The following is a 24,585-nucleotide window of genomic DNA, read 5'->3' as shown; positions in this document are numbered from 1 at the left end:
CAAGTCACTGGAATAATTACAGCCACATGCATGACCTCTACATATACATCAATAACCTGATGATAAAAAAAATAAAATAAGAATAGATAAATAAATTGTCAGTGTGGTATGAAGATAACTGACAGGCTTTAGTCACATATGGCAATTTCTACTAATATAATTTGCAGTTAAAGGGACAGTCTAGTCCAAAATAAACCTTTCATGATTCAGATACGGGCATGGTCATTTTAATCTTATATCACCAATTTGCTTTGTTCTCTTGGTATTCTTAGTTGAAAGCTAAACCTATGGAGGTCATATGCTAATTTCTTAGACCTTGAAGGCCGCCTCTTCACTCAGGGCATTTTGACAGTTTTTCACCACTAGAGGGGTGTTAGTTCATGTGTGTCATATAGATAGCATTGAGCTCACGCACGTGAAAGTTCCAGGGAGCCAGCAATGATTGGCTAAAATGCATGTCTGTCAAAAGAACTAAAATAAGGGGGCAGTATGCAGAGGCTTAGATACAAGATAATCACAGAGATAAAAAGTGTATTTATATAACAGTGTTGGTTATGCAAAACTAGGGAATGGGTAATAAAGGGATTATCTATTTTTTAAAACAATAAAAATTCTGGTGTAGACTGTCCCTTTAAGGCACCAGCATTTTACAAAATATTATTACTTTTTAATAACATATTTTACATGCAGTAAATGTACTGCCTATAACTGAGTCTTATATATGCAAAATGAAGTTTCTGCTCTGTACCTTTTGCTTGTGCACTAAGCTGCAAGCAACTGAAATCTAATTTTATTGCTATGTTGCAGAGTTGTACCAATGAAAAATGGCTTACAATGCAGGGCTCCCTCTTCTGGAGAAATCAGTTGACCTGTTCCAATCTGCCTGAAGTGTTTTAAGGAACCCCTGATGTTACAGTGTGGACACTCCTACTGCAAGGACTGTTTGTGGGGACTGAAGAAGGAATCAGGTTCTCAGCTACTTTGCCCAATTTGTCGGCAGGAGGTGGACTACAGGGCATCTCCTCCTAATGTAACCGTTATGCATTTGATTGATGCTCTTAAGCTATTGAATGATGAACAAACAGGAATAGAGTGTTGTCCGGAGCACCATTACCCACTAAGTTTGTACTGCGAGCAGGACCAAAGAGGTCATTTGTGGTCATTGTGGCATTATTGGGGCTCCATCGGCAGCACAGATCACACCTCTCACAAGTGTATACTGCAGAATGAAGGTATACTGTTGTGTAATGATATACGGCTAGTTTTTGCGGTAACAGGGGTGCGGTGCACACTTGCAGATTATTCTCACCGCTCACTTACCTACAGCGCTGGTATTACAGGTTTTTATCAACCCGGCGTTAGCAGGCAAGAAGTGAGCGTAGAGCAAAATTGAGCTTCACACTGCACTCCAATACCAGCGCTGCTTAAGTCAGCGGTGAGCTGGTTATACATGTTCGTGCACAATTTGCCGGCTGAGAAAAAGTCTAACACCTGCAATAAATCAGCGTAAAACTCAGTAACGCAGCCCCATTGATTCTTATGCGGAAACAAAATTTATGTTTACACCTAACATCCTAACATGAACCCCGAGTCTAAACACCCCTAATCTTACACTTATTAACCCCTAATCTGCCGCTCCGGACATTGCTGACACCTACATTATATTTATTAACTCCTAATCTACCGCTCCCCGGACCATCGTAGGCCACTATAATAAACATATTAACCCCTAAACTGCCGCACTCCCGCCTCACAAACATTAGTTAAATATTATTAACCCCTAATCTGCCGCCCATAACATCACCGCCACCTACATACATTTATTAATCCCTTATCTGCCCGCCCCCAACGTCGCCCGCCACTATACTAAATGTATTAACCCCTAAACCTAAGTCTAACCCTAACACCCACTAACTTAAATATAATTTAAATAAATCTAAATAAAACATACAATTATTACCTAAATTATTCATATTTAAAACTAAACACTTACCTGTAAAATAAACCCTAAGATAACTAATAGTTACATTGTATCTAGCTTAGGGTTTATTTTTATTTTACAGGCAAGTTTGTATTTATTTTAACTAGGTAGAATAGTTACTAAATAGTTATTAACTATTTAATAACTACCTAGCTAAAATAAATACAAATTTACCTGTAAAATAAAACCTAACCGAAGTTACACTAACACCTAACACTACACTACAATTAAATAAATTATCTAAATGAAATACAATTAAATAAATCAAATACAATTAGCTAAATTGCAAAAAAAACCCCACTAAATTACAGAAAATAAAAAATAAATTACAAGATCTTTAAACTAATTACACCTAATCTAATAGCCCTAGCACAATAAAAAAAAGCCCCCCCAAAATAAAAAAAACCCTAGCCTACAGTAAACTACCAATGGCCCTTAAAAGGGTCTTTTGTGAGGCATTGCCCCAAAGAAATCAGCTCTTTTACCTGTAAAAAAAAATACACACAACCCCCCCCAACAGTAAAACCCACCACCCACACAACCAACCCCCCAAATATAACCATAGCTAAAAACACCTAAGCTCCCCATTGCCCTGAAAAGGGCATTTGGATGGGCATTGCCCTTAAAAGGGCATTTAGCTCTATTGCAGCCCAAAGCCCTAACCTAAAAATAAAACTTACCCAATACACCCTTAAAAAATCCTAACACTAACCCCCGAAGATCCACTTACCGGGAGAAGTCTTCATCCAAGCGGCAAGATGTCCTCAACGAAGCCGGCAGAAGTGGTCCTCCAGACAGGCAGAAGTGGTCCTCCAGACGGGCAGAATTCTTCATCCAGACGGCATCTTCTATCTTCATCCTTCCACCGCGGAGCTGGTCCATCTTCAAGACATCCGGCGCGGAGCATCCTCTTCCAACGACGACTACCCGACAATTGAAGGTACCTTTAAGTGGCGTCATCCAAGATGGCGTCCCTTAGATTCCGATTGGCTGATAGAATTCTATCAGCCAATCGAAATTAAGGTTGAAAAAATTCTATTGGCTGATGCAATCAGCCAATAGGATTGAGCTTGCATTCTATTGGCTGTTCCAATCAGCCAATAGAATACAAGCTCAATCCTATTGGCTGATTGGATTAGCCAATCGGAATTTTCCAACCTTAATTCCGATTGGTTGATAGAATTCTATCAGACAATCGGAATCTAAGGGATGCCATCTTGGATGACGTCACTTAAAGGTACCTTCATTGCAGAAGAAGATGTCGATTGAAGAGGATGCTCCGCGCCGGATGTCTTGAAGATGGAGCCGCTCCACGTCGGAAGGATAAAGATAGAAGATGCCATCTGGATGAAGACTTCTGCCCGTCTGGAGGATCATTTCTGCCCGTCTGGAGGACCACTTCTTCTGGCTTCGTTGAGGACATCTTGCCGCTTGGATGAAGACTTCTCCCGGTAAGTGGATCTTCGGGGGTTAGTGTTAGGATTTTTTAAGGGTGTATTGGGTGGGTTTTATTTTTAGTTTAGGGCTTTGGGCAGCAATAGAGCTAAATGCCCTTTTAAGGGCAATGCCCATCCAAATGCCTTTTCAGGGCAATGGGAAGCTTAGGTTTTTTTAGTTAGGGTTTTATTTGGGGGGTTGGTTGTGTGGGTGGTGGGTTTTATTGTTGGGGGGTTGTCTGTATGTCTTTTTCAGGAAAAAGAGCTGATTTCTTTGGGGCAATGCCCCACAAAAGGCCCTTTTAAGGGCTATTGATACTTTAGTTTTGGCTAGGGTTTTTTTTTATTTTTTGTGGATTTTTTTTTATTTTGATAGGGCTATTAGATTAGGTGTAATTAGTTTAAATATCTTGTAATTTGTTTTTTATTTTCTGTAATTTAGTGTTTGTTTGTTTTTGTAATTTAGCTAATTTTATTTAATTTATTTAATTGTATTTCATTTAGGTAATTTATTTAATTGTAGGGTTAGGGTAGGTGTTAGTGTAACTTAGGTTAGGTTTTATTTTACAGGTAAATTTGTATTTATTTTAGCTAGGTAGTTATTAAATAGTTAATAACTATTTAGTAACTATTCTACCTAGTTAAAATAAATACAAACTTGCCTGTAAAATAAAAATAAACCCTAAGCTAGCTACAATGTTACTATTAGTTATATTGTAGCTAGTTTAGGGTTTATTTTATAGGTATTTAGTTTTAAAAAGGAATAATTTAGGTAATGATAGGAATTTTATTTAGATTTATTTAAATTATATTTGTTAGGGGGTGTTAGGGTTAGGGTTAGACTTAGGTTTAAAGGGTTATTAAATTTAGAATAGTGGCAGCGACGTTGGGGACGGCAGATTAGGGATTAATAAATGTAGGTAGGTGGCGGCGATGTTGGGGGAAGCAGATTAGGGGTCAATAGGTATAATGTAGGTGGTGGCGATGTCCGGAGCGGCATATTAGGGGTTAATAAGTATAATTTAGGTGGTGGCGATGTTAGGGGTGGCAGATTAGGGGTTAATAATATTTAACTAGTGTTTGCAAGGCTTAGGGGTTAATATGTTTATTATAGTGGTGGCGATGTCCGGAGCGGCAGATTAGGGGTTAATAATTTTATTTTAGTGTTTACGATGCGGGAGGGCCTCGGTTTAGGGGTTAATAGGTAGTTTATGGGTGTTAGTGTACTTTTTAGCACTTTAGTTATGAGTTTTATGCTACAGCTTTGTAGTGTAAAACTCATAACTACTGACTTTAAAACGCGTTAGGAATCTTGGCGGTAGAGGGTGTACCGCTCACTTTTTGGCCTCCCAGGAGAAACTCGTAATACCAGCGCTATGCAAGTCCCATTGAAAAAAGACATTTACGTAAGTTGATTTGCGTTAAGGCCAAAAAAGTGTGCGGTGCCCCTAAACCTGCAAGACTCGTAATAGCAGCGGGCGTAAAATGCAGCGTTAGGACCTGTTAACGCTGCTTTTTCAGCTTACCGCAAAACCCGTAATCTAGCCGATAGTTATTAATCACATTGGCAAAGAGATGCACAGGCTGATATTGTGAAAAAGTTTATAAATGATTGATCTATCTATCTATCTATCTATCTATCTTTCTATCTATCTATTAGCTATGTGCACAAATAAAATATAGACAAATAACAAATCATACATTTTTGCTGGGTTTTAGACATTTGTGACAATGAACCGAACAAATTAATACATCATTCATTTGTTTTGTTTGTAATATAATATTTAGAGATATATATATATAAAATATAGAGATTTACTGAAAGCCTGGTTAATATTTCCCCTTTTGTTAAATAAATGAAACAACTGCATGCCCTTAAATTGATATACACAGATAGTTGTGTGCAGGGGCGGAACTACTATTGGTGCAGCAGGTGCAGTTGGGGCTGGGGGGGGGCCCATAGCAGCCAGACTATACATGCAATGTGTACAATCCTAATTAGTGCAAGTTGTCTATCCCCAAAATCATTATACAGAGCAGCCTATACATATTGCTATTGCTTACTACTGGGTAACTTTAGGGCACCATGGCCCTCTGTTGAGTAGGTCATTTCTGGTTGTGTGTGTGTGTCCATATGAGTCTGCACTCCAACTTGTTTTTGATAACAGTAAATCCACAAAAGGGCTGAAAGCAGCTTAAAAAAAAGAAAGTTTGCTTTTTTACTCCTAAGATTTGCACCACTGGGCACAGTGCTACAAATCATCATCCGTGGACATGCACACACGTGGCACTGATAAAAAGAAAGGCTAAAGAAATATGACTACACAAGCACCTACCTAAACGTATGTGCTCCTGTTGGTGTATTAGGAGTATCATAAACATCTCATACTTTTGTAAATAAAGGTGTAGTAATAGCTGAGCCCACAACGCACATTTATTAATGTTGGGACCAGTCAGTACTGAGACCCTGTAATATGGTGACTAAGGGGCCTATTTAAGAAGGTGCGAGCGGACATGATCCGATATTGCGGATCATGTCTGCTGCACATCGATAAATGCCAACAGCATACGCTCTTGGCATTTATAATTGCACCAGGAGTTCTTGTGAACAGCTGGTGCAATGCCGCCCACTGCAGATTCGCAGCCAATCGGCCGCTAGCAGGGGGTGTCAATCAATCCGATCGTATTTGATTGGGTTGATTTCTGGTGATGTCTGCTTTGAGGTGGCGTACAGTTTATAGAGCAGCGCTGTTTAGAACGCTGCTTCATCTTGTGTTTCTGGCGAGCCTCAAGGCTCGCCAGAAACACAGAGCATCAAGCTCCATACATCTCAGTTTTACAATAACAGTTATGCATCCAGCACTATAATATATTTTTTTACTATACATACGCAGGTCTGAGATAATAATTGTGTATGTAGATATTAGATCACATTAGCAGCTGTTTATTTATTTATCCCCTTTCTCCCTGCTTTACCACTCTCCTTTCTCGGCATTATACCAATGGTCAAATAAAAAAGCACTACCTCACTGATTCCGGGCCTCTGGAACCAGTTTTTGGTTTCTACAATAATGAATAGGTTGCATGCCCCCCTTCAGTTTCATACACATGGAGGCCTATTTATCAAGCCGTCAACCGCAAATACGCTGGAATTCCGCAGCGTAATTGTGGAGAGCTTGATTCCTCTTATTTATCAAAGCCTACAGACCGGCAAAAGTAGAAATTTGTGACGTAACATACAATCCGCCGGTTTCAGTCCGACACAGATCGATGCTTACGTCATTACAGATGTTCTGAATGCAAATTCGGCACTATCTGACTACTTTTGCTAGTTAACAAATTTCTACCAGGTATGCTTGCCACTATTCGGCCCAGCGTACCTGGTTTTCAATCCACCTGCCATAAAAATCAATGGGAGTCTGAAAGCAGCGAAAGCTTAGGTTCGCTGCTGCCCTATATCCCATTGATTCCTATGGGATATTAAAAAGTTAAGTTTACACCTAACACCCTAAAATGTACCCCGAGTCTAAACACCCCTAATCTGCCGCCCCCTACACCGCCGTCACCTACATTATACTTATTAACCCCTAATCTGCCACGCCGCCCCTACCACTTACTAAACCTATTAACCCCTAAACCACCAGCCCCCCACATTGCCATAAACAAAATGAACCTATTAACCCCTAAACCTAACAACCCGCTAACTGTACATTAAATATTAACTCATCCCTATCTTATAATAAATTTAAACTTACCTTTAGAATTAAATTAAACTATATTAAAATATGAATTAACCTACCCTAACTATTATACTAAAATTACATTAAACTATATTAAACTAATAATTAATCTACCCTAACTGTTATACTAAATTACATTAAACTATATTAAACTAATAATTATCTACCCTATTATACTAAAATTACATTAAGCTACAAATTAACTTAACTATATTATATATTTAAACACCTAACCCTACTCAAATTATTTAAATCTACAATTACAAATTACAAAGTTACAAAAAATTATCAGCTAAGTTACAAAAAATATCAAACACTAAGTTACAAAAAAAAATAAACACACAATAAAAAATAAATTATCAAAGATTTAAACTAATTACACCTAATCTAAGAGCCCTATGAAAATATAAAGCCCCCCCCCCAAAATAAAAAAACCCTAGCCTAAATTAAACTACCAATAGCCCTTAAAAGGGCCTTTTGCGGGGCATTGCCCCGAAGAAATCAGCTCTTTTACCTGTAAATAAAAAATACAAAACAACCCCCCAACAGGCATCCGGCGCGTAGTATCCTCTTCCATTGACGTCTTCTTCTACAATGAAGGTTCCTTTAAAGACGTCATCCAAGATGGCGTCCCTTAGATTCAGATTGGCTGATAGAATTATATCAGTCAATCGGAATTAAGGTTGAAAAAATCCTATTGGCCGACTCCAATCAGCCAATAGGATTGAGCTCGCATTCTATTGGCTATTTCCAATCAGCCAATAGAATGCAAGCTCAATCCTATTAGCTGATTGCTAACAGCCAATAGGATTTTTCAACCTTAATTCCGATTGGTTGATAGGAATTCTATCAGCCAATCGGAATCTAAGGGACGCCATCGTGGATGACGTGATTTAAAGGAACCTTCATTGTAGAAGAAGACGTCATGGAAGAGGATGCTACACGCCGGATGTCTTGAAGATGGAGCCCGCTCTGTGTCGGATGGATGAAGATAGAAGATGCCGTCTGGGTGAAGACATCTGCGGGCTTGGATGAAGACTTCGGCCCGCTTGGATGAAGACTTCTGCCGGCTTCTTGGAGGATGGATGTCGGATCTTCAAAACTGTAAGTGGATCTTCAGGGGTTAGTGTTAGGATTTTTTAAGGGTTTATTGGGTGGGTTTTAGTTTTAGATTAGGGTTTGGGCTGCAATAGAGCTAAATGCACTTTTAAGGACAATGCCCATCCAAATGCCCTTTTCAGGGCAATGGGGAGCTTAGGTTTTTTAGTTTGGTTTTTATTTGGGGGGTTTGGTTGTGTGGGTGGGGGATTTTACTGTTGGGGGGTTGTTTGTATTTTTTATTTACAGGTAAAAGAGCTGATTTCTTTGGGGCAATGTGCCGCAAAAGGCCCTTTTAAGGGCTTTTTGTAGTTAATTGTAGGCTAGGTTTTTTTTTATTTTGGGGGGCTTTTTTATTTTCATTGAGCTCTTAGATTAGGTATAATCAGTTTAAAGGGCCACTAAACCCAAAATCTTTCTTTCATGATTCAGATAGAGAATAGAAATTTAAACATTACAATTTACTTCCATTATTTATTTTGCTTCATTTTTTAAATATCCTTATTTGAAGAAAAAGCAATGCACATGGTGAGCCAATCACATGATGCTTCTATGTGCAGCAACCAATCAGCAGCTAGTGAGCATATCTAGATATGCTTTTCATCAAAGAATATCAAGAGAATAAAACAAATTAGATAATATAAGTAAAAGATGTTTAACATTGCATTCTCTTTCTAAATCATAAAAGAAAAAATGTGGGTGGCATGTCCCTTTATTTAAATCTTTGATAATTTATTTTTTATTTTGTGTAACTTACGCCTAGATTTAGAGTTTTGCGTTAGAAGGGGTGCGTTAGCTACGCGTGTTTTTTTCCCCCCCGCACCTTTTAAACAACGCTGGTATTTAGAGTTCTCTGAAGGGCTGCGTTAGGCTCCAAAAAGGGGAGCGTACAGGCATATTTACCGCCACTGCAACTCTAAATACCAGCGTTGCTTATGGACGCGGTCAGCTTCAAAAACATGCTCGTGCACGATTCCCCCTTAGGAAACAATGGGGCAGTTTTGAGCTGAAAAAAAAACCTAACACCTGCAAAAAAGCAGCGTTCAGCTCCTAACGCAGCCCCATTGTTTCCTATGGGGAAACACTTCCTAAGTCTGCACCTAACACCCAACATGTACCCAGAGTCTAAACACCCCTAACCTTACACTTATTAACCCCTAATCTACCGCCCCCGCTATCGCTGACCCCTGCATTACACTTTTAATCCCTAATCTGCCGCTCCGTACACCGCTGCAACCTACATTATAGCTATGTACCAATAATCTGCTGCCCCTAACATCGCCGACCCCTATATTATATTTATTAACCCCTAATCTGCCGCCCCCAACGTCGCCGCTACCTACCTAAACTTATTAACCCCTAATCTGCCGACCGGACCTCGCCGCCACTCTAATAAATGTATTAACCCCTAAACCGCCTCACTCCCGCCTCATAAACCCTATAATAAATAGTATTAACCCCTAATCTGCCCTCCCTAACATCGCCGACACCTAACTTCAAGTATTAACCCCTAATCTGCCGACAGGACCTCACTGCTAATCTAATAAATGTATTAACCCCTAAAGCTAAGTCTAACCCTAACTCTAACGCCCCCCTAAATTAAATATAATTTAAATCTAACGAAATAAAATAAATCTTTTTAAATAAATTATTCCTATTTAAAGCTAAATACTTACCTGTAAAATATAAACCCTAATATAGCTACAATATAAATAATAATTACATTGTAGCTATTTTAGGATTAATATTTATTTTACAGGCAACTTTGTATTTATTTTAACCAGGTACAATAGCTATTAATAACTATTTAATAGCTACCTAGTTAAAATAATTACAAAATTACCAGTAAAATAAATCCTAACCTAAGTTACAATTAAACCTAACACTACACTAACAATAAATTAATTAAATAAACTACCTACAATTATTTACAATTAAATCAACTAAACTAAATTACAAAAACAAACAAACACTAAATTACAAAAAATAAAAAAAGATTACAAGAATTTTAAACTAATTACACCTACTCTAAGCCCCCTAAAAAAATAACAAAACCCCCCAAAAAGGGCCTTTTGTGGGGCATGCCCCAAAGAAAACAGCTCTTTTGCATTTAAAAAAAAACATACAATACCCCCCCCCCAACATTACAACCCACCACCCACATACCCCTAATCTAACCCAAACCCCCCTTAAAAAATCTAACACTAAGCCCCTGAAGATCTCCCTACCTTATCTTCACCACGCCGGGTATGTAGGTGTTGGCGATGTTAGGGGCAGCATATTAGGGGTACATAGGGATAATGTAGGTTGCGGCAGTGTGCGGTTGGCAGATTAGGGGTTACATTTTTTTATTATAGTGGCGGCGATGTGGGGGGACCTCGGTTTAGGGGTACATAGGTAGTTTATGGGTGTTAGTGTACTTTAGAGCACAGTAGGTTAAGAGCTTTATGACCGATTCGGTTAGCCCATAAAACTCCTGACTTTTTTCTGCGGCTGGAGTCTTGTCGTTAGAGTTCTAACTGCTCACTTCAGCCAAGACTCTAAATACCAGCGTTAGGAAAGATCCCATTGAAACATAATTAATGGCTTACCTGATAAATTTATTTCTCTTGTAGTGTATCCAGTCCACGGATCATCCATTACTTATGGAATATATTCTTCCTTCCAACAGGAAGCTGCAAGAGTCCACCCACAGCAAAGCTGCTATATAGCTCCTCCCCTAACTGCCAAATTCAGTCATTCGACCGAAAACATGCAGAGAAAGGAAAAACCATAGGGTGCAGTGGTGACTGTAGTTCAAATGAAAAAATTACCTGCCTTAAAGTGACAGGGGCGGGGCCGTGGACTGGATACACTACAAGAGAAATAAATTTATCAGGTAAGCATAAATTATGTTTTCTCTTGTTAAGTGTATCCAGTCACGGATCATCCATTACTTATGGAATACCAATACCAAAGCTAAAGTACAACGGATGATGGGAGGGACAAGGCAGGTACTTAAACGGAAGTTACCACTGCCTGTAAAAAACCCTTTCTCCCAAAAATAGCCTCCGAAGAAGCAAGGGTATCAAATTTGTTAAATTTGAAAAAGTATGAAGCGCAGACCAAGACTCCGTCTTGTAAATCTGTTCAACAGAAGCCACATTTAAAAAAAGGCCCAAGTGAAAACCCACAGCTCTAGTAGAATGAGCTGTAATCCCTTCAGGAGGCTGCTGTCCAGCAGTCTCATAAGCTAAATGAATTATGCTTTTTAACCAAAAAGACAGAGAGGCTGCTGAAGTCTTTTGACCTCTTCCTCTGTCCAGAATAGACAACAAACAAGGTGAACGTTTGATGAAAACTGTAGTAGGCTTGTAAATAAAACTTTAAAGCACAAACCACGTCCAATATTGTGTAATAGACGTTCCTTCTTTGAGGAAGGATTAGGATACAAGCATGGAACAACTATCCTCTTGAGTGATGTACTTGTTAGATACCACCTTAGGAAAAAACCCAGGTTGGTACGCAGGACTACCTTATCCGTACGAAGGACCAGATAAGGAGAATCACATTGTAACACAGATAACTTGGAGATTCTACGAGTCGAGGAATTAGCTTCCCAAAAAGGAACTTTCCAAGATAAAGATTGATATCTATGGAACAAAAAAGGTTCAAACGGAACTTCTTGAAGAACCTTAAGAATCAGGTTTAAGCTCCATGGCGGATGCAACAGTTTTTAAACACAGGCTTGGATCTAACCAAAGCCTGACCAAATGCCTGAACGTCTAGAATACCTGCCAGACGCTTGTGCAAAAAAATAGACAGAGTAAAAATCTGTCCCCTTTTTAAGGAATTAGCTGACAACCCTTTTCTCAAAAACATCTTGGAGAAAAGATAATATCCTGGGAATCCAGACTTTACTCCATGAGTAACCCTTGGATTCATAACAATCAGATATTTACACCATATCTTGTTCTATTTTCCCTAGAGACAGGCTTTCATGTCCTGAATAAGGTATCAATGACTGAACTCGGAGAAGCCTATGCTTTGATAACATCAAGCGTTCAGTCTCCAGGCAGTCCATCTCAGATTGATTCTATTTAGATGGTTGAAAGGTACCCTGAGGTAGAGGGGACCTGTCCTCTGAAGCAGAGACCGTTGATGGAAAGGATGACATGTCCACCAGATCTGCATACCAGGTCCTGCGTGGCTACGCAGGCGCTGTCAAAAAAACACCTAAGCCCACCTCTCCTGCTTGGTCTTGACCTCGGAGGAAATCCCACTCCCCCCGGAAGAAAAGTCTGACGACTTAGAAAATCCACCTCCCAGTTCTCAACACCTGGGATATGGATAGCTGATATAGACAAGGAGTGAGTCTCTGGTCCAGTGAATTATTGTAAGACTTCTAACTTCGCTAGGAACTTCTGTTCCCCCTTGATGGCTGATGTAAGCCACAGTCGTGTATATTGTCCGACTGAGTATGATGTACCTCAGAGTTGCTAACTGAGGCCAAGTCTGAAGAGCATGGAATATCACTCCCAGTTCCAGAATATTTATTAGAAGGAGGGTCTCCTCCTAAGTCCACTATCCCTGAGCCTTCAGGGAGTTCCAGACTGCATCCCAACCTAAAAGGCTGGCATCTATTGTAACAATTGTCCCATCTGACCTGCGGAAGGTCTTATACCCTTGGACAGATGGACCCGACATAGTCACACAGAGAAGAGAATCTCTGGTCTCTTGGTCCAGAGTTAACAGGGGGACAAATCTGTGTAATCCCCGTTCCTCTGACTGAGCATGCATAGTTGCAGCGGTCCTGAAATGTAGACGTGCAAACGGTACTATGTCCCTTGCCGCTACCATTAAGCCGATTTCATTCATGTACTGAGGCCACCGAAGGGCGCGGATGGGATGAAAAAAACACGGCAGAAATTTAGAAACTTTGACAACCTAGACTCCCTCAGGTAAATTTTCATTTCTACAGAATCTATCAGAGTCCCTAGGAGGGAAACCCTTGAGATTGGGGATAGAGAACTCTTTCCTTGTTCACTTTCCACCCATGTGATCTCAGAAATGCCGAGTACTAACGTCCGTATGAGACTGGGCAATTTGGATGTTTGACGCCTGTATCAGGATGTCGTCTAAATAAGGGGCCACTTCTATGCCCCGCGGTCTAAGGACCCGCCAAAGCGACCCCAGAACCTCCATAAAGATTCTTGGGGGCTGTAGATATCCCAAAGGAAAGAGCTACAAACTGGTAATGCCTGTCTAGAAAGGCAAACCTGAAAACGATGGTGATCTTTATGCATCACAATGTGAGGATAAGCATCCTTCAAATCCATTGTAGTCCTCTATTGACTCTCCTGGATCATAGTTAAGATGGGTACGAATAGTTTCCATCTTAAATGACGGAATTCTGAGGAATTTGTTTAAGATCTTTAGATCCAAAATAGGTCTGAAGGTTCCCTCTCCTTGGGAACCACAAACAGATTTGAGTAAAAACTCTGTCCCCTGTTCCTCTCTTGGAACTGGATGGATCTCATACACAATGTAAGAATGCTCATTCTTTATCTGGTTTGCAGATAATTGTGAAAGGCGAAATCTCCCCTTTTTTTGGGGGGGGGGAATCTTTGAAATCCAGAAGATATCTCTGGGATATAAATTCCAATGCCTAGGGATCCTGGGCATCTCTTGCCCACGCCTGGGCAAAGAATGAAAGTCTGCCCCTAAAGGATCCGTTACCGGATAGGGGTCTGTTCCTTCATGCTGCCTTAGAGGCAGCAGCAGGCTCCTTGGCCTGCTTATCTTTGTTCCAGGTCCGATTGTCTCCAGACCGCCTTGGACTGAGCAAAAATTCCCTCTTGTTTTGCCTTAGAGGAAGAGGATGCCACACCTGCCCTGAAGTTTTTAAAAGGTACGAAAATTAGACTTTTTTTTTTTTTTGCCCTTGATTTAGACCTATCCTGAGGAAGGGCATGACCTTTTCCTCCAGTGATATAAGCAATAATCTCCTTCAAACCAGGTCCGAATAGGGTCTGCCCCTTGAAGGGAAGTTAAGTAGCTTATTTATTAAAGTCACGACAGCTGACCATGATATAAGCCATAGTGCTCTGCGCGCCAGTATAGTAAAAAACAGAATTCTTAGCCGTTAGTCTAGTCAAATGAACAAGGCATCAGAAAACAAAGGAATTGGCTAGCATAAGCTTGTCAAATATATTCATCCAATGGAGTCGCTTAACTGTAAAGCCTCATCAAGAGGACTCAACCCAGAACGCCGCAGCAGCAGTGACAGAAGCAATGTATGCAAGGGGCTGCAGGATAAAACCCTGTTGAATAAACATTTTTTATCCATTGGATCTAAAAAGCACAACTGTCCTCGTCAGAGGTAGTGGTACGCTTAGCTAGAGTAGAAACTCTTCTCTCCACCTTAGGAACTGTCTGCCAGAAGTCCCGTGTGGTGGAAACTATTAGAAAACATTCTTCTAAAAAAATAGGAGGGGAAGAGAACGGCACACCTGGTCTATCCCCATTCCTTATTAAAAATTTTTTTAGTAAACCTCTTTAGGTATTGGAAAAACATCAGTACACACCGGCACTGCATATTATTTATCCAGTCTACACAATTTCTCTGGCCCTGCGATTGTACACATTCATTCAGAGCAGCCAAAGCCTCCCTAAGCAACAAGTGGAGGTTCTCAAGCATAAATTTTAAATGTAGAAATATCAGAATCAGGTTAAATCATCTTCCCTGAGTCAAAAAAAAAAAAAATCACCCACAGACTAAGCATATTGTGAGGTAGTATCATACATGGTTCTTAAAGCGTCTGTATGCTCTGTATCTACCCCCCAGAGCTAACTGCTTTCCTTTAATTTCAGGTAGTCTGACTAATACTGCTGCCAGAATATTAATTCACCACCTTTGCCATGTCTTGTAAAATAAACGCTATGGGCGCCCTTGATGTACTTGGCGCCATTTGAGCGTGAGTCCCTGAAGCGGGAGTCGAAGGGTCTGACACGTGGGGAGAGTTAGGCGGCATAACTTTCCCCTCGACAGAATCCCCTGGTAAAGAAACGCTATGGGTGCCCTTGATGTACTTGGCGCCATTTGAGCGTGAGTCCCTAAAGCGGGAGTCAAAAGGTCTGACACGTGGGGAGAGTTAGTCGGCATAACTACCCCCACGACAGAATCCTCTGGTGATAATGTTTTTAAAGACAAAAAATGATCTTTATTGTTTAACATGAAATCAGTACATCTGGTACACATTCTAAGATGGGGTTCCACCATGGCTTTAAAACATAATGAACACAGAGCTCCTCTATGTCAGACATGTTAGAACAGACTAATAATGAGACTAGTAAGCTTGGAAAACACTTTAAATCAAGTTAACAAGCAAATATATAAAACGTTACTGTGCCTTTAAGAGAAACAAATTTTGCCAAAATTTGAAATAACAGTGAAAAAAGGCAGTTAAACTAACAAAATTTTTACAGTGTATGTAACAAGTTAGCAGAGCATTGCACCCACTTGCAAATGGATGATTAACCCCTTAATACAAAAAAACAGTATTAACAAAATTTAAGCCAGCCATGTGGAAAAAACTTTAGGCCCCAATAAGTTTTATCACCAAACATATGTTAAAAAACGATTAAACATGCCAGCAAAGTTTTAAAACACATTTTTACAAGAGTATGTATCTCTATTAATAAGCCTGATACAGTCGCTATCGCTGCATTTAAGGCTTTACTTACATTACTTCGGTATCAGCAGTATTTTCTTAGTCAATTCCATTCTAGAAAAATATTTTACTGCACATACCTTATCTGCAGGAAAACCTGCACGCCATTCCCCCTCTGAAGTACCTCACTCCTCAGAATGTGTGAGAACAGCAAATGGATCTTAGTTACGTCTGCTAAGATCATAGAAAAAACGCAGGCAGATTCTTCTTCCAAATACTGCCTGAGATAAACAGCACACTCCGGTGCCATTTAAAAATAACAAACTTTTGATTGAAGAATAAACTAAGTAGAAAGCACCACAGACTCTCACAACCTCCTATCTATGTTGAGGCTTGCAAGAGAATGACTGAATATGGCAGTTAGGGGAGGAGCTATATAGCAGCTTTGCTGTGGGTGGACTCTTGCAGCTTCCTGTTGGGAAGGAGAATATATTCATAAGTAATGGATGATCCGTGGACTGGATACACTTAACAAGAGAAAGATAGGATACGCAATTGACGTAAGGGGATCTGGGGTATGGAAAAGTCGCGGCTGGAAAGTGAGCGTTAGACCCTTTCCTGACTGACTCTAAATACCAGCAGGCGGCCAAAACCAGCGTTAGGACCCCCTAACGCTGGTTTGGGACGGCTAACGCAGAACTCTAAATCTAGGAGTTAGTGTTTAATTTTTTTTGTAACTTAGTTGATAGTTTTTTGTAACTTTGTAATTTGTAATTGTAGATTTAAATTATTTGAGTAGGGTTAGGTGTTTAAATATAAAATATAGGTCCAAGGAGGGTCGACTGGACTTCCGGATGGGAGGAGCTGTGGAGACCAGAGCACGCTGAGAACGGCGTGCATGATGGAGTAGCAGCAACCTGTTTCCTTGCTAAACCCCCTGCCATTGCTACCGCTGTTGGTGCCGTTGCACCCTAGGGAGCTGGGCTAAATCTATCGCCTGCGCAGGTGGAAGTCCACAGAGGCTGAACTTTTGGCTTGTTCGCCAGAGCCGCAACCTACCAGAGCTGTTAAGCTGACATTTCAAGATACCGCCCCGGCTAGGATATCCTTCAGCAGCCGGGATAGCACAACCTACAGAGGCCGTCCCCCAGAGCGGATATATGTGAGCGGCGTGCTGGGAGCAGTAATCTGCCACATTTGAGAAGGCTGAAGGGCTACGGCGCTGCCTGGGATTCAAGAGCCGTATAAAAATCCTGTGGCTGGGAACGAATATCTGGCATCCCGCCAGAATAGGAAGAAAGCCTTGCCTGTCTGAACTGCCTGCTGCTGCAACACTTCACAGCGTGGAGAGCTGATCAGAAAGAGAAGTGCGGAGCAGGTGTAGTACTGTGGCTGAACATGGTGCCTACTGGTGAGGTACATTTCATCCCCTGAGTAACACAGGGCCTTTCACAGTACCCGTTGTGGGGTAATAATGCCCCTAGGTATAATTGTATTTTGCTCTGGTGTTGAAGAAGTATCTAAAAACGGTAGCTGCTGTTTCTCTTAGCTGCTCAGTATGAGACTGTCATCGCGGTTACTTGCTGCATGTGAATTGAATATTAATTGAATATTAACGTTGAAACTTACTCTCTTGGGAAAAAATAGACACTATGTTATACAATATTTCATTGTGCAAGCCATGTCTTGGACTCATCCCTCATGTTAAAGCTCCAATGGGACAATTATAGGCCTTGTCTAATTATTATGCTCAATGCTGCTGTATTTCTACTAGAAGGGGGCGCTCTCTAGGCTGTTTAAAGAGAAAATTTTAAAAAAAAATTCTGGGCGGTCTCCTGATGTGTTCAGCATTTTTTTCTTTTGGCTTATAAGCTTGTGAAAACTATGACCTAGATTTGGAGTTTGGCGTTAGCCGTGAAAACCAGCGTTAGAGGCTCCTAACACTGGTTTTAGGCTACCGCCGGTATTTGGAGTCACTCAAAATAGGGTCTAACGCTCACTTTTCATCCGCGACTTTTCCATACCGCAGATCCCCTTACGTAAATTGCGTATCCTATCTTTTCAATGGGATCTTTCTAACTCCGGTATTTAGAGTCGTTTCTGAAGTGAGCGTTAGACATCTAACGACAAAACTCCAGCCGCAGGAAAAAAAGTCAGTAGTTAAGAGCTTTCTGGGCTAACGCCGGTTTATAAAGCTCTTAACTACTGTGCTCTAAAGTACACTAACACCCATAAACTACCTATGCACCCCTAAACCGAGGTCCCCCCACATCGCCGACACTCGAATAATTTTTTTTAACCCCTAATCTGCCGACCGCCACCTACGTTATCCTTATGTACCCCTAATCTGCTGCCCCTAACACCGCCGACCCCTGTATTATATTTATTAACCCCTAACCTGCCCCCCACAACGTCGCCTCCACCTGCCTACACTTATTAACCCCTAATCTGCCGACCGGACCTGAGCGCTACTATAATAAAGTTATTAACCCCTAATCCGCCTCACTATCCCTATAATAAATAGTATTAACCCCTAATCTGCCCTCCCTAACATCGCCGACACCTAACTTCAATTATTAACCCCTAATCTGCCGACCGGAGCTCACCGCTATTCTAATAAATGTATTAACCCCTAAAGCTAAGTCTAACCCTAACACTAACACCCCCCTAAGTTAAATATAATTTACATCTAACGAAATTAACTCTTATTAAATAAATTATTCCTATTTAAAGCTAAATACTTACCTGTAAAATAAATCCTAATATAGCTACAATATAAATTATAATTATATTATAGCTATTTTAGGATTAATATTTATTTTACAGGTAACTTTGTATTTATTTTAAACCAGGTACAATAGCTATTAAATAGTTAAGAACTATTTAATAGCTAAAATAGTTAAAATAATTACAAATTTACCTGTAAAAGAAATCCTAACCTAAGTTACAATTAAACCTAACACTATACTATCATAAATTAATTAAATAAACTACCTGCAATTACCTACAATTAACCCTAACACTACACTATCAATAAATTAATTAAATACAATTCCTACAAATAAATACAATTAAATAAACTTGCTAAAGTACAAAAAATAAAAAAGAACTAAGTTACAAAAAATAAAAAATATTTACAAACATAAGAAAAATATTACAACAATTTTAAACTAATTACACCTACTCTAAGCCCCCTAATAAAATAACAAAGACCCCCAAAATAAAAAAATGCCCTACCCTATTCTAAATTACAAAAGTTCAAAGCTCTTTTACCTTACCAGCCCTGAACAGGGCCCTTTGCGGGGCTATGCCCCAAGAAGTTCAGCTCTTTTGCCTGTAAAAAAAAACATACAATACCCAAGCCCCCCAACATTACAACCCACCACCACATACCCCTAATCTAACCCAAACCCCCCTTAAATAAACCTAACACTAAGCCCCTGAAGATCTTCCTACCTTGTCTTCACCTCACCGGGTTCAACGATCTGTCCAGAAGAGCTCCTCCGATGTCCTGATCCAAGCCCAAGTGGGGGGGCTGAAGAGGTCCATGATCCGGATGAAGTCTTCATCCAAGCGGGAGCTGAAGAGGTCCATGATCCGGATGAAGTCTTCATCCAAGCGGGAGCTGAAGAGGTCCATGATCCGGATGAAGTCTTCTATCAACGGCATCTTCAATCTTCTTTCTTCCGGATCCATCTTGCAGACACTCCGACGCGGAACATCCTGCTGGCCCGACGGACTAACGACGAATGACGGTTCCTTTAAGGGACGTCATCCAAGATGGCGTCCCTCGAATTCCGATTGGCTGATAGGATTCTATCAGCCAATCGAATTAAGGTAGGAATATTCTGATTGGCTGATGGAATCAGCCAATCAGAATCAAGTTCAATCCGATTGGCTGATCCAATCAGCCAATCAGATTGAGCTCGCATTCTATTGGCTGATCGGAATCGTCATTCGTCGTTAGTCCGTCGGGCCAGCAGGATGTTCCGCGTCGGAGGTCTGCAAGATGGATCCGGAAGAAAGAAGATTGAAGATGCCGTTGATAGAAGACTTCATCCGGATCATGGACCTCTTCAGCTCCCGCTTGGATGAAGACTTCATCCGGATCATGGACCTCTTCAGCTCCCGCTTGGATGAAGACTTCATCCGGATCATGGACCTCTTCAGCTCCCGCTTGGATGAAGACTTCATCCGGATCATGGACCTCTTCAGCCCCCCACTTGGGCTTGGATCAGGACATCGGACAGATCGTTGAACCCGGTGAGGTGAAGACAAGGTAGGAAGATCTTCAGGGGCTTAGTGTTAGGTTTATTTAAGGGGGTTTGGGTTAGATTAGGGGTATGTGGGTGGTGGGTTGTAGTGTTGGGGGGCTTGGGTATTGTATGTTTTTTTTTACAGGCAAAAGAGCTGAACTTCTTGGGGCATGCCCCGCAAAGGGCCCTGTTCAGGGCTGGTAAGGTAAAAGAGCTTTGAACTTTAGTTATTTAGAATAGGGTAGGGCATTTTTTTTATTTTGGGGGTCTTTGTTATTTTATTAGGGGGCTTAGAGTAGGTGTAATTAGTTTAAAATTGTTGTAATATTTTCTTATGTTTGTAAATATTTTTTTATTTTTTGTAACTTAGTTCTTTTTTATTTTTTGTACTTTAGCAAGTTTATTTAATTGTATTTATTTGTAGGAATTGTATTTAATTAATTTATTGATAGTGTAGTGTTAGGTTAATTGTAGGTAATTGTAGGTAGTTTATTTAATTAATTTATTGATAGTATAGTGTTAGGTTTAATTGTAACTTAGGTTAGGATTTCTTTTACAGGTAAATTTGTAATTATTTTAACTATTTTAGCTATTAAATAGTTCTTAACTATTTAATAGCTATTGTACCTGGTTAAAATAAATACAAAGTTACCTGTAAAATAAATATTAATCCTAAAATAGCTATAATATAATTATAATTTATATTGTAGCTATATTAGGATTTATTTTACAGGTAAGTATTTAGCTTTAAATAGGAATAATTTATTTAATAAGAGTTAATTAATTTCGTTAGATTAAAATTTTATTTAACTTAGGGGGGTGTTAGTGTTAGGGTTAGACTTAGCTTTAGGGGTTAATACATTTATTAGAATAGCGGTGAGCTCCGGTCGGCAGATTAGGGTTAATAATTGAAGTTAGGTGTCGGCGATGTTAGGGAGGGCAGATTAGGGGTTAATACTATTTATTATAGGGTTAGTGAGGCGGATTAGGGGTTAATAACTTTATTATAGTAGCGCTCAGGTCCGGTCGGCAGATTAGGGGTTAATAAGTGTAGGCAGGTGGAGGCGACGTTGAGGGGGACAGATTAGGGGTTAATAAATATAATATAGGGGTCGGCGATGTTAGGGCAGCAGATTAGGGGTACATAAGGATAATGTAAGTAGCGGCGGTTTACGGAGCGGCAGATTAGGGGTTAATAATAATATGCAGGGGTCAGCGATAGCGGGGGCGGCAGATTAGGGGTTAATAAGTGTAAGGTTAGGGGTGTTTAGACTCGGGGTACATGTTAAAGTGTTAGGTGCAGACGTAGGAAGTGTTTCCCCATAGCAAACAATGGGGCTGCGTTAGGAGCTTAACGCGGCTTTTTTGCAGGTGTTAGGTTTTTTTTTCAGCTCAAACTGCCCCATTGTTTCCTATGGGGGAATCGTGCACGAGCACGTTTTTGAGGCTGGCCGCTTATGCTGCGGCCAGAAAAAAGCCGGCGTTAGTTTTTCGGGTCGTTACCGACAAAACTCCAAATCTAGCCGTTAGTTTGTATAGTTAAGGCTGTACTATTTCTGAGAATTGAACTGTTAGGTCATTATATTCTAACTATACATTTAAACTGCATATTTGTATAAGAATTTTCTATTGACCCTCAGGTTATGATCCTACTAATAGCTTAATTGAATCTGGGGTATTTTGCCTAGAGAAGAATGTTTTGCAGTTAACATATTGATGTTACTTTAGACTAGTAAGCATAAGATATATCATAGTATCATACTAATTAACTGGTCAGACTCATTTACTTAGATATCACTGGCTCTTTTTTTTTTGTTGTTCACTATGGCCTAGATTTGGAGTTTGGCGGTAGCCGTGAAAACCAGCGTTAGAGGCTCCTAACGCTGGTTTTAGGCTACCGCCGGTATTTGGAGTCAGTCAAAAAAGGGTCTAACGCTCACTTTTCAGCCGCGACTTTTCCATACCGCAGATCCCCTTACGTCAATTGCGTATCCTATCTTTTCAATGGGATCTTTCTAACTCCGGTATTTAGAGGTCGTGTCTGAAGTGAGCGTTAAAAATCTAACGGCCAAACTCCAGCCGCAGAAAAAAGTCAGTAGTTAGAGCTTTCTGGGCTAATGCCGGTTCATAAAGCTCTTAACTACTGTGCCCTAAAGTACACTAACACCCATAAACTACCTATGTACCCCTAAACCGAGGACCCCCCACATCGCCGACACTCGATTAAATTTTTTTAACCCCTAATCTGCAGACCGCCACCTAAGTTATCCTTATGTACCCCTAATCTGCTGCCCCTAACACCGCCGACCCCTATATTATATTTATTAACCCCTAATCTGCCCCCCACAACGTCGCCTCCACCTGCCTACACTTATTAACCCCTAATCTGCCGACCGGACCGCACCGCTATTATAATAAAGTTATTAACCCCTAATCCGCCTCACTAACCCTATAATAAATAGTATTAACCCCTAATCTGCCCTCCCTAACATCGCCGACACCTAACTTCAAACATTACCCCTAATCTGCTGACCGGAGCTCACCGCTATTCTAATAAATGTATTAACCCCTAAAGCTAAGTCTAACCCTAACACTAACACCCCCCCTAAGTTAAATATAATTTTAATTCTAAACGAAATTAATTAACTCTTATTAAATAAATTATTCCTATTTAAGCTAAATACTTACCTGTAAAATAAATCCTAATATAGCTACAATATAAATTATAATTATATTGTAGCTATTTAGGATTAATATTTTATTTTACAGGTAAACTTTGTATTTATTTTAACCAGGTACAATAGCTATTAAATTAGTTAAGAACTATTTAATAGCTAAAATAGTTAAAATAATTACAAAATTACCTGTAAAATAAATCCTAACCTAAGTTACAATTAAACCTAACACTACACTATCAATACATTAATTAAATAAAATACCTACAATTACCTACAATTAAACCTAACACTACACTATCAATACATTAATTAAATACAATATCTACAAATAAATACAATGAAATAAACTAACTAAAGTACAAAAAATAAAAAAGAACTAAGTTACAAAAAATAAAAAAATATTTACAAACATCAGAAAAATATTACAACAATTTTAAACTAATTACACCTACTCTAAGCCCCTAATAAAAATAACAAAGACCCCCAAAATAAAAAAATGCCCTACCCTATTCTAAATTACAAAAGTTCAAAGTCTCTTTACCTTACCAGCCCTGAACAGGGTCCTTTGCGGGGCATGCCCCAAAGAATTCAGCTCTTTTGCCTGTAAAAAAAAACATACACTACCACCCCCCCCCCAACATTACAACCCCACCACCCACATACCCCTAATCTAACCCAAACCCCCCTTAAATAAACCTAACACTAAGCCCCTGAAGATCTTCCTACCTTATCTTCACCTCACCGGGTATCACCGATCGGTCCTGGCTCCAAAAATCTTCATCTAAGCCCAAGCGGGGGGCTAGACATCCATCATCCGACGGCTGAAGAAGTCCAGAAGAGCTCCAAGTCTTCATCCTATCCGGGAAGAAGAGTAGATTCCGGACCGGCAACCATCATCTTCCAAGCGGCATCTTCTATCTTCATCCGATGAGGACCGGCTCCATCTTGAAGACCTCCACCGTGGACCCATCTTCTTCCGGCGACGTCCAACTGAAGAATGACGGTTCCTTTAAGGGACGTCATCCAAGATGGCGTCCTTCGAATTCCGATTGGCTGATAGGATTCTATCAGCCAATCGGAATTAAGGTAGGAAAATTCGCCCGAAATTCGCCCAAAATGCCAGTGAAAGCTAAAGATAAGAAAAGTAGAATAACTGATTCCAGGTACTGATAGTCTAAATGATTCCACTGGGGTCTCAATAGACCATCAAGTGTTGATCTCTAAGGCCTAGATTTGGAGTTTGGCGGTAGCCGTGAAAACCAGCGTTAGAGGCTCCTAACGCTGGTTTTAGGCTAACTCCGGTATTTGGAGTCACTCAAAATAGGGTCTAACGCTCACTTTTCAGCCGCGACTTTTCCATACCGCAGATCCCCTTACGTCAATTCCTATTTTTTCAATGGGATCTTTCTAACTCTGGTATTTTGAGTCGTGTCTGAAGTGAGCGTTAGAAATCTAACGACAAAACTCCAGCCGCAGAAAAAGTCAGTAGTTAAGAGCTTTTCTGGGCTAACGCCGGTTCATAAAGCTCTTAACTACTGTACTCTAAAGTACACTAACACCCATAAACTACCTATTAACCCCTAAACCGAGGTCCCCCCACATCGCCGCCACTTGATTAAATTTTTTTAACCCCTAATCTGCCGACCGCCACCTACGTTATACTTATGTACCCCTAATCTGCTGCCCCTAACACCGCCGACCCCTGTATTATATTTATTAACCCCTAATCTGCCCCCCACAATGT

General features: G+C 40.2%; 1 protein-coding gene across 1 annotated transcript in view; it reads left to right on the top strand.

Moving 5' to 3' along the window:
* The first annotated feature begins 824 nt into the window (after positions 1 to 824).
* TRIM50 (tripartite motif containing 50) overlaps positions 825 to 24,585 on the top strand; it is a 111,766-nt gene continuing 88,005 nt past the window's right edge. Inside the window, 3 exon segments of the mRNA XM_053706314.1 lie at positions 825 to 869; positions 872 to 1,144; positions 1,146 to 1,232. Coding sequence (XP_053562289.1) covers positions 825 to 869; positions 872 to 1,144; positions 1,146 to 1,232 — 405 coding nt within the window.

Source organism: Bombina bombina, chromosome 3, assembly GCF_027579735.1.
Source record: "Bombina bombina isolate aBomBom1 chromosome 3, aBomBom1.pri, whole genome shotgun sequence".
In the NCBI taxonomy this organism is placed as follows: domain Eukaryota; kingdom Metazoa; phylum Chordata; class Amphibia; order Anura; family Bombinatoridae; genus Bombina; species Bombina bombina.
The sequence above is the reverse complement of the archived record's forward strand: the minus strand, read 5'-3'. Positions and strand labels throughout refer to the sequence as shown.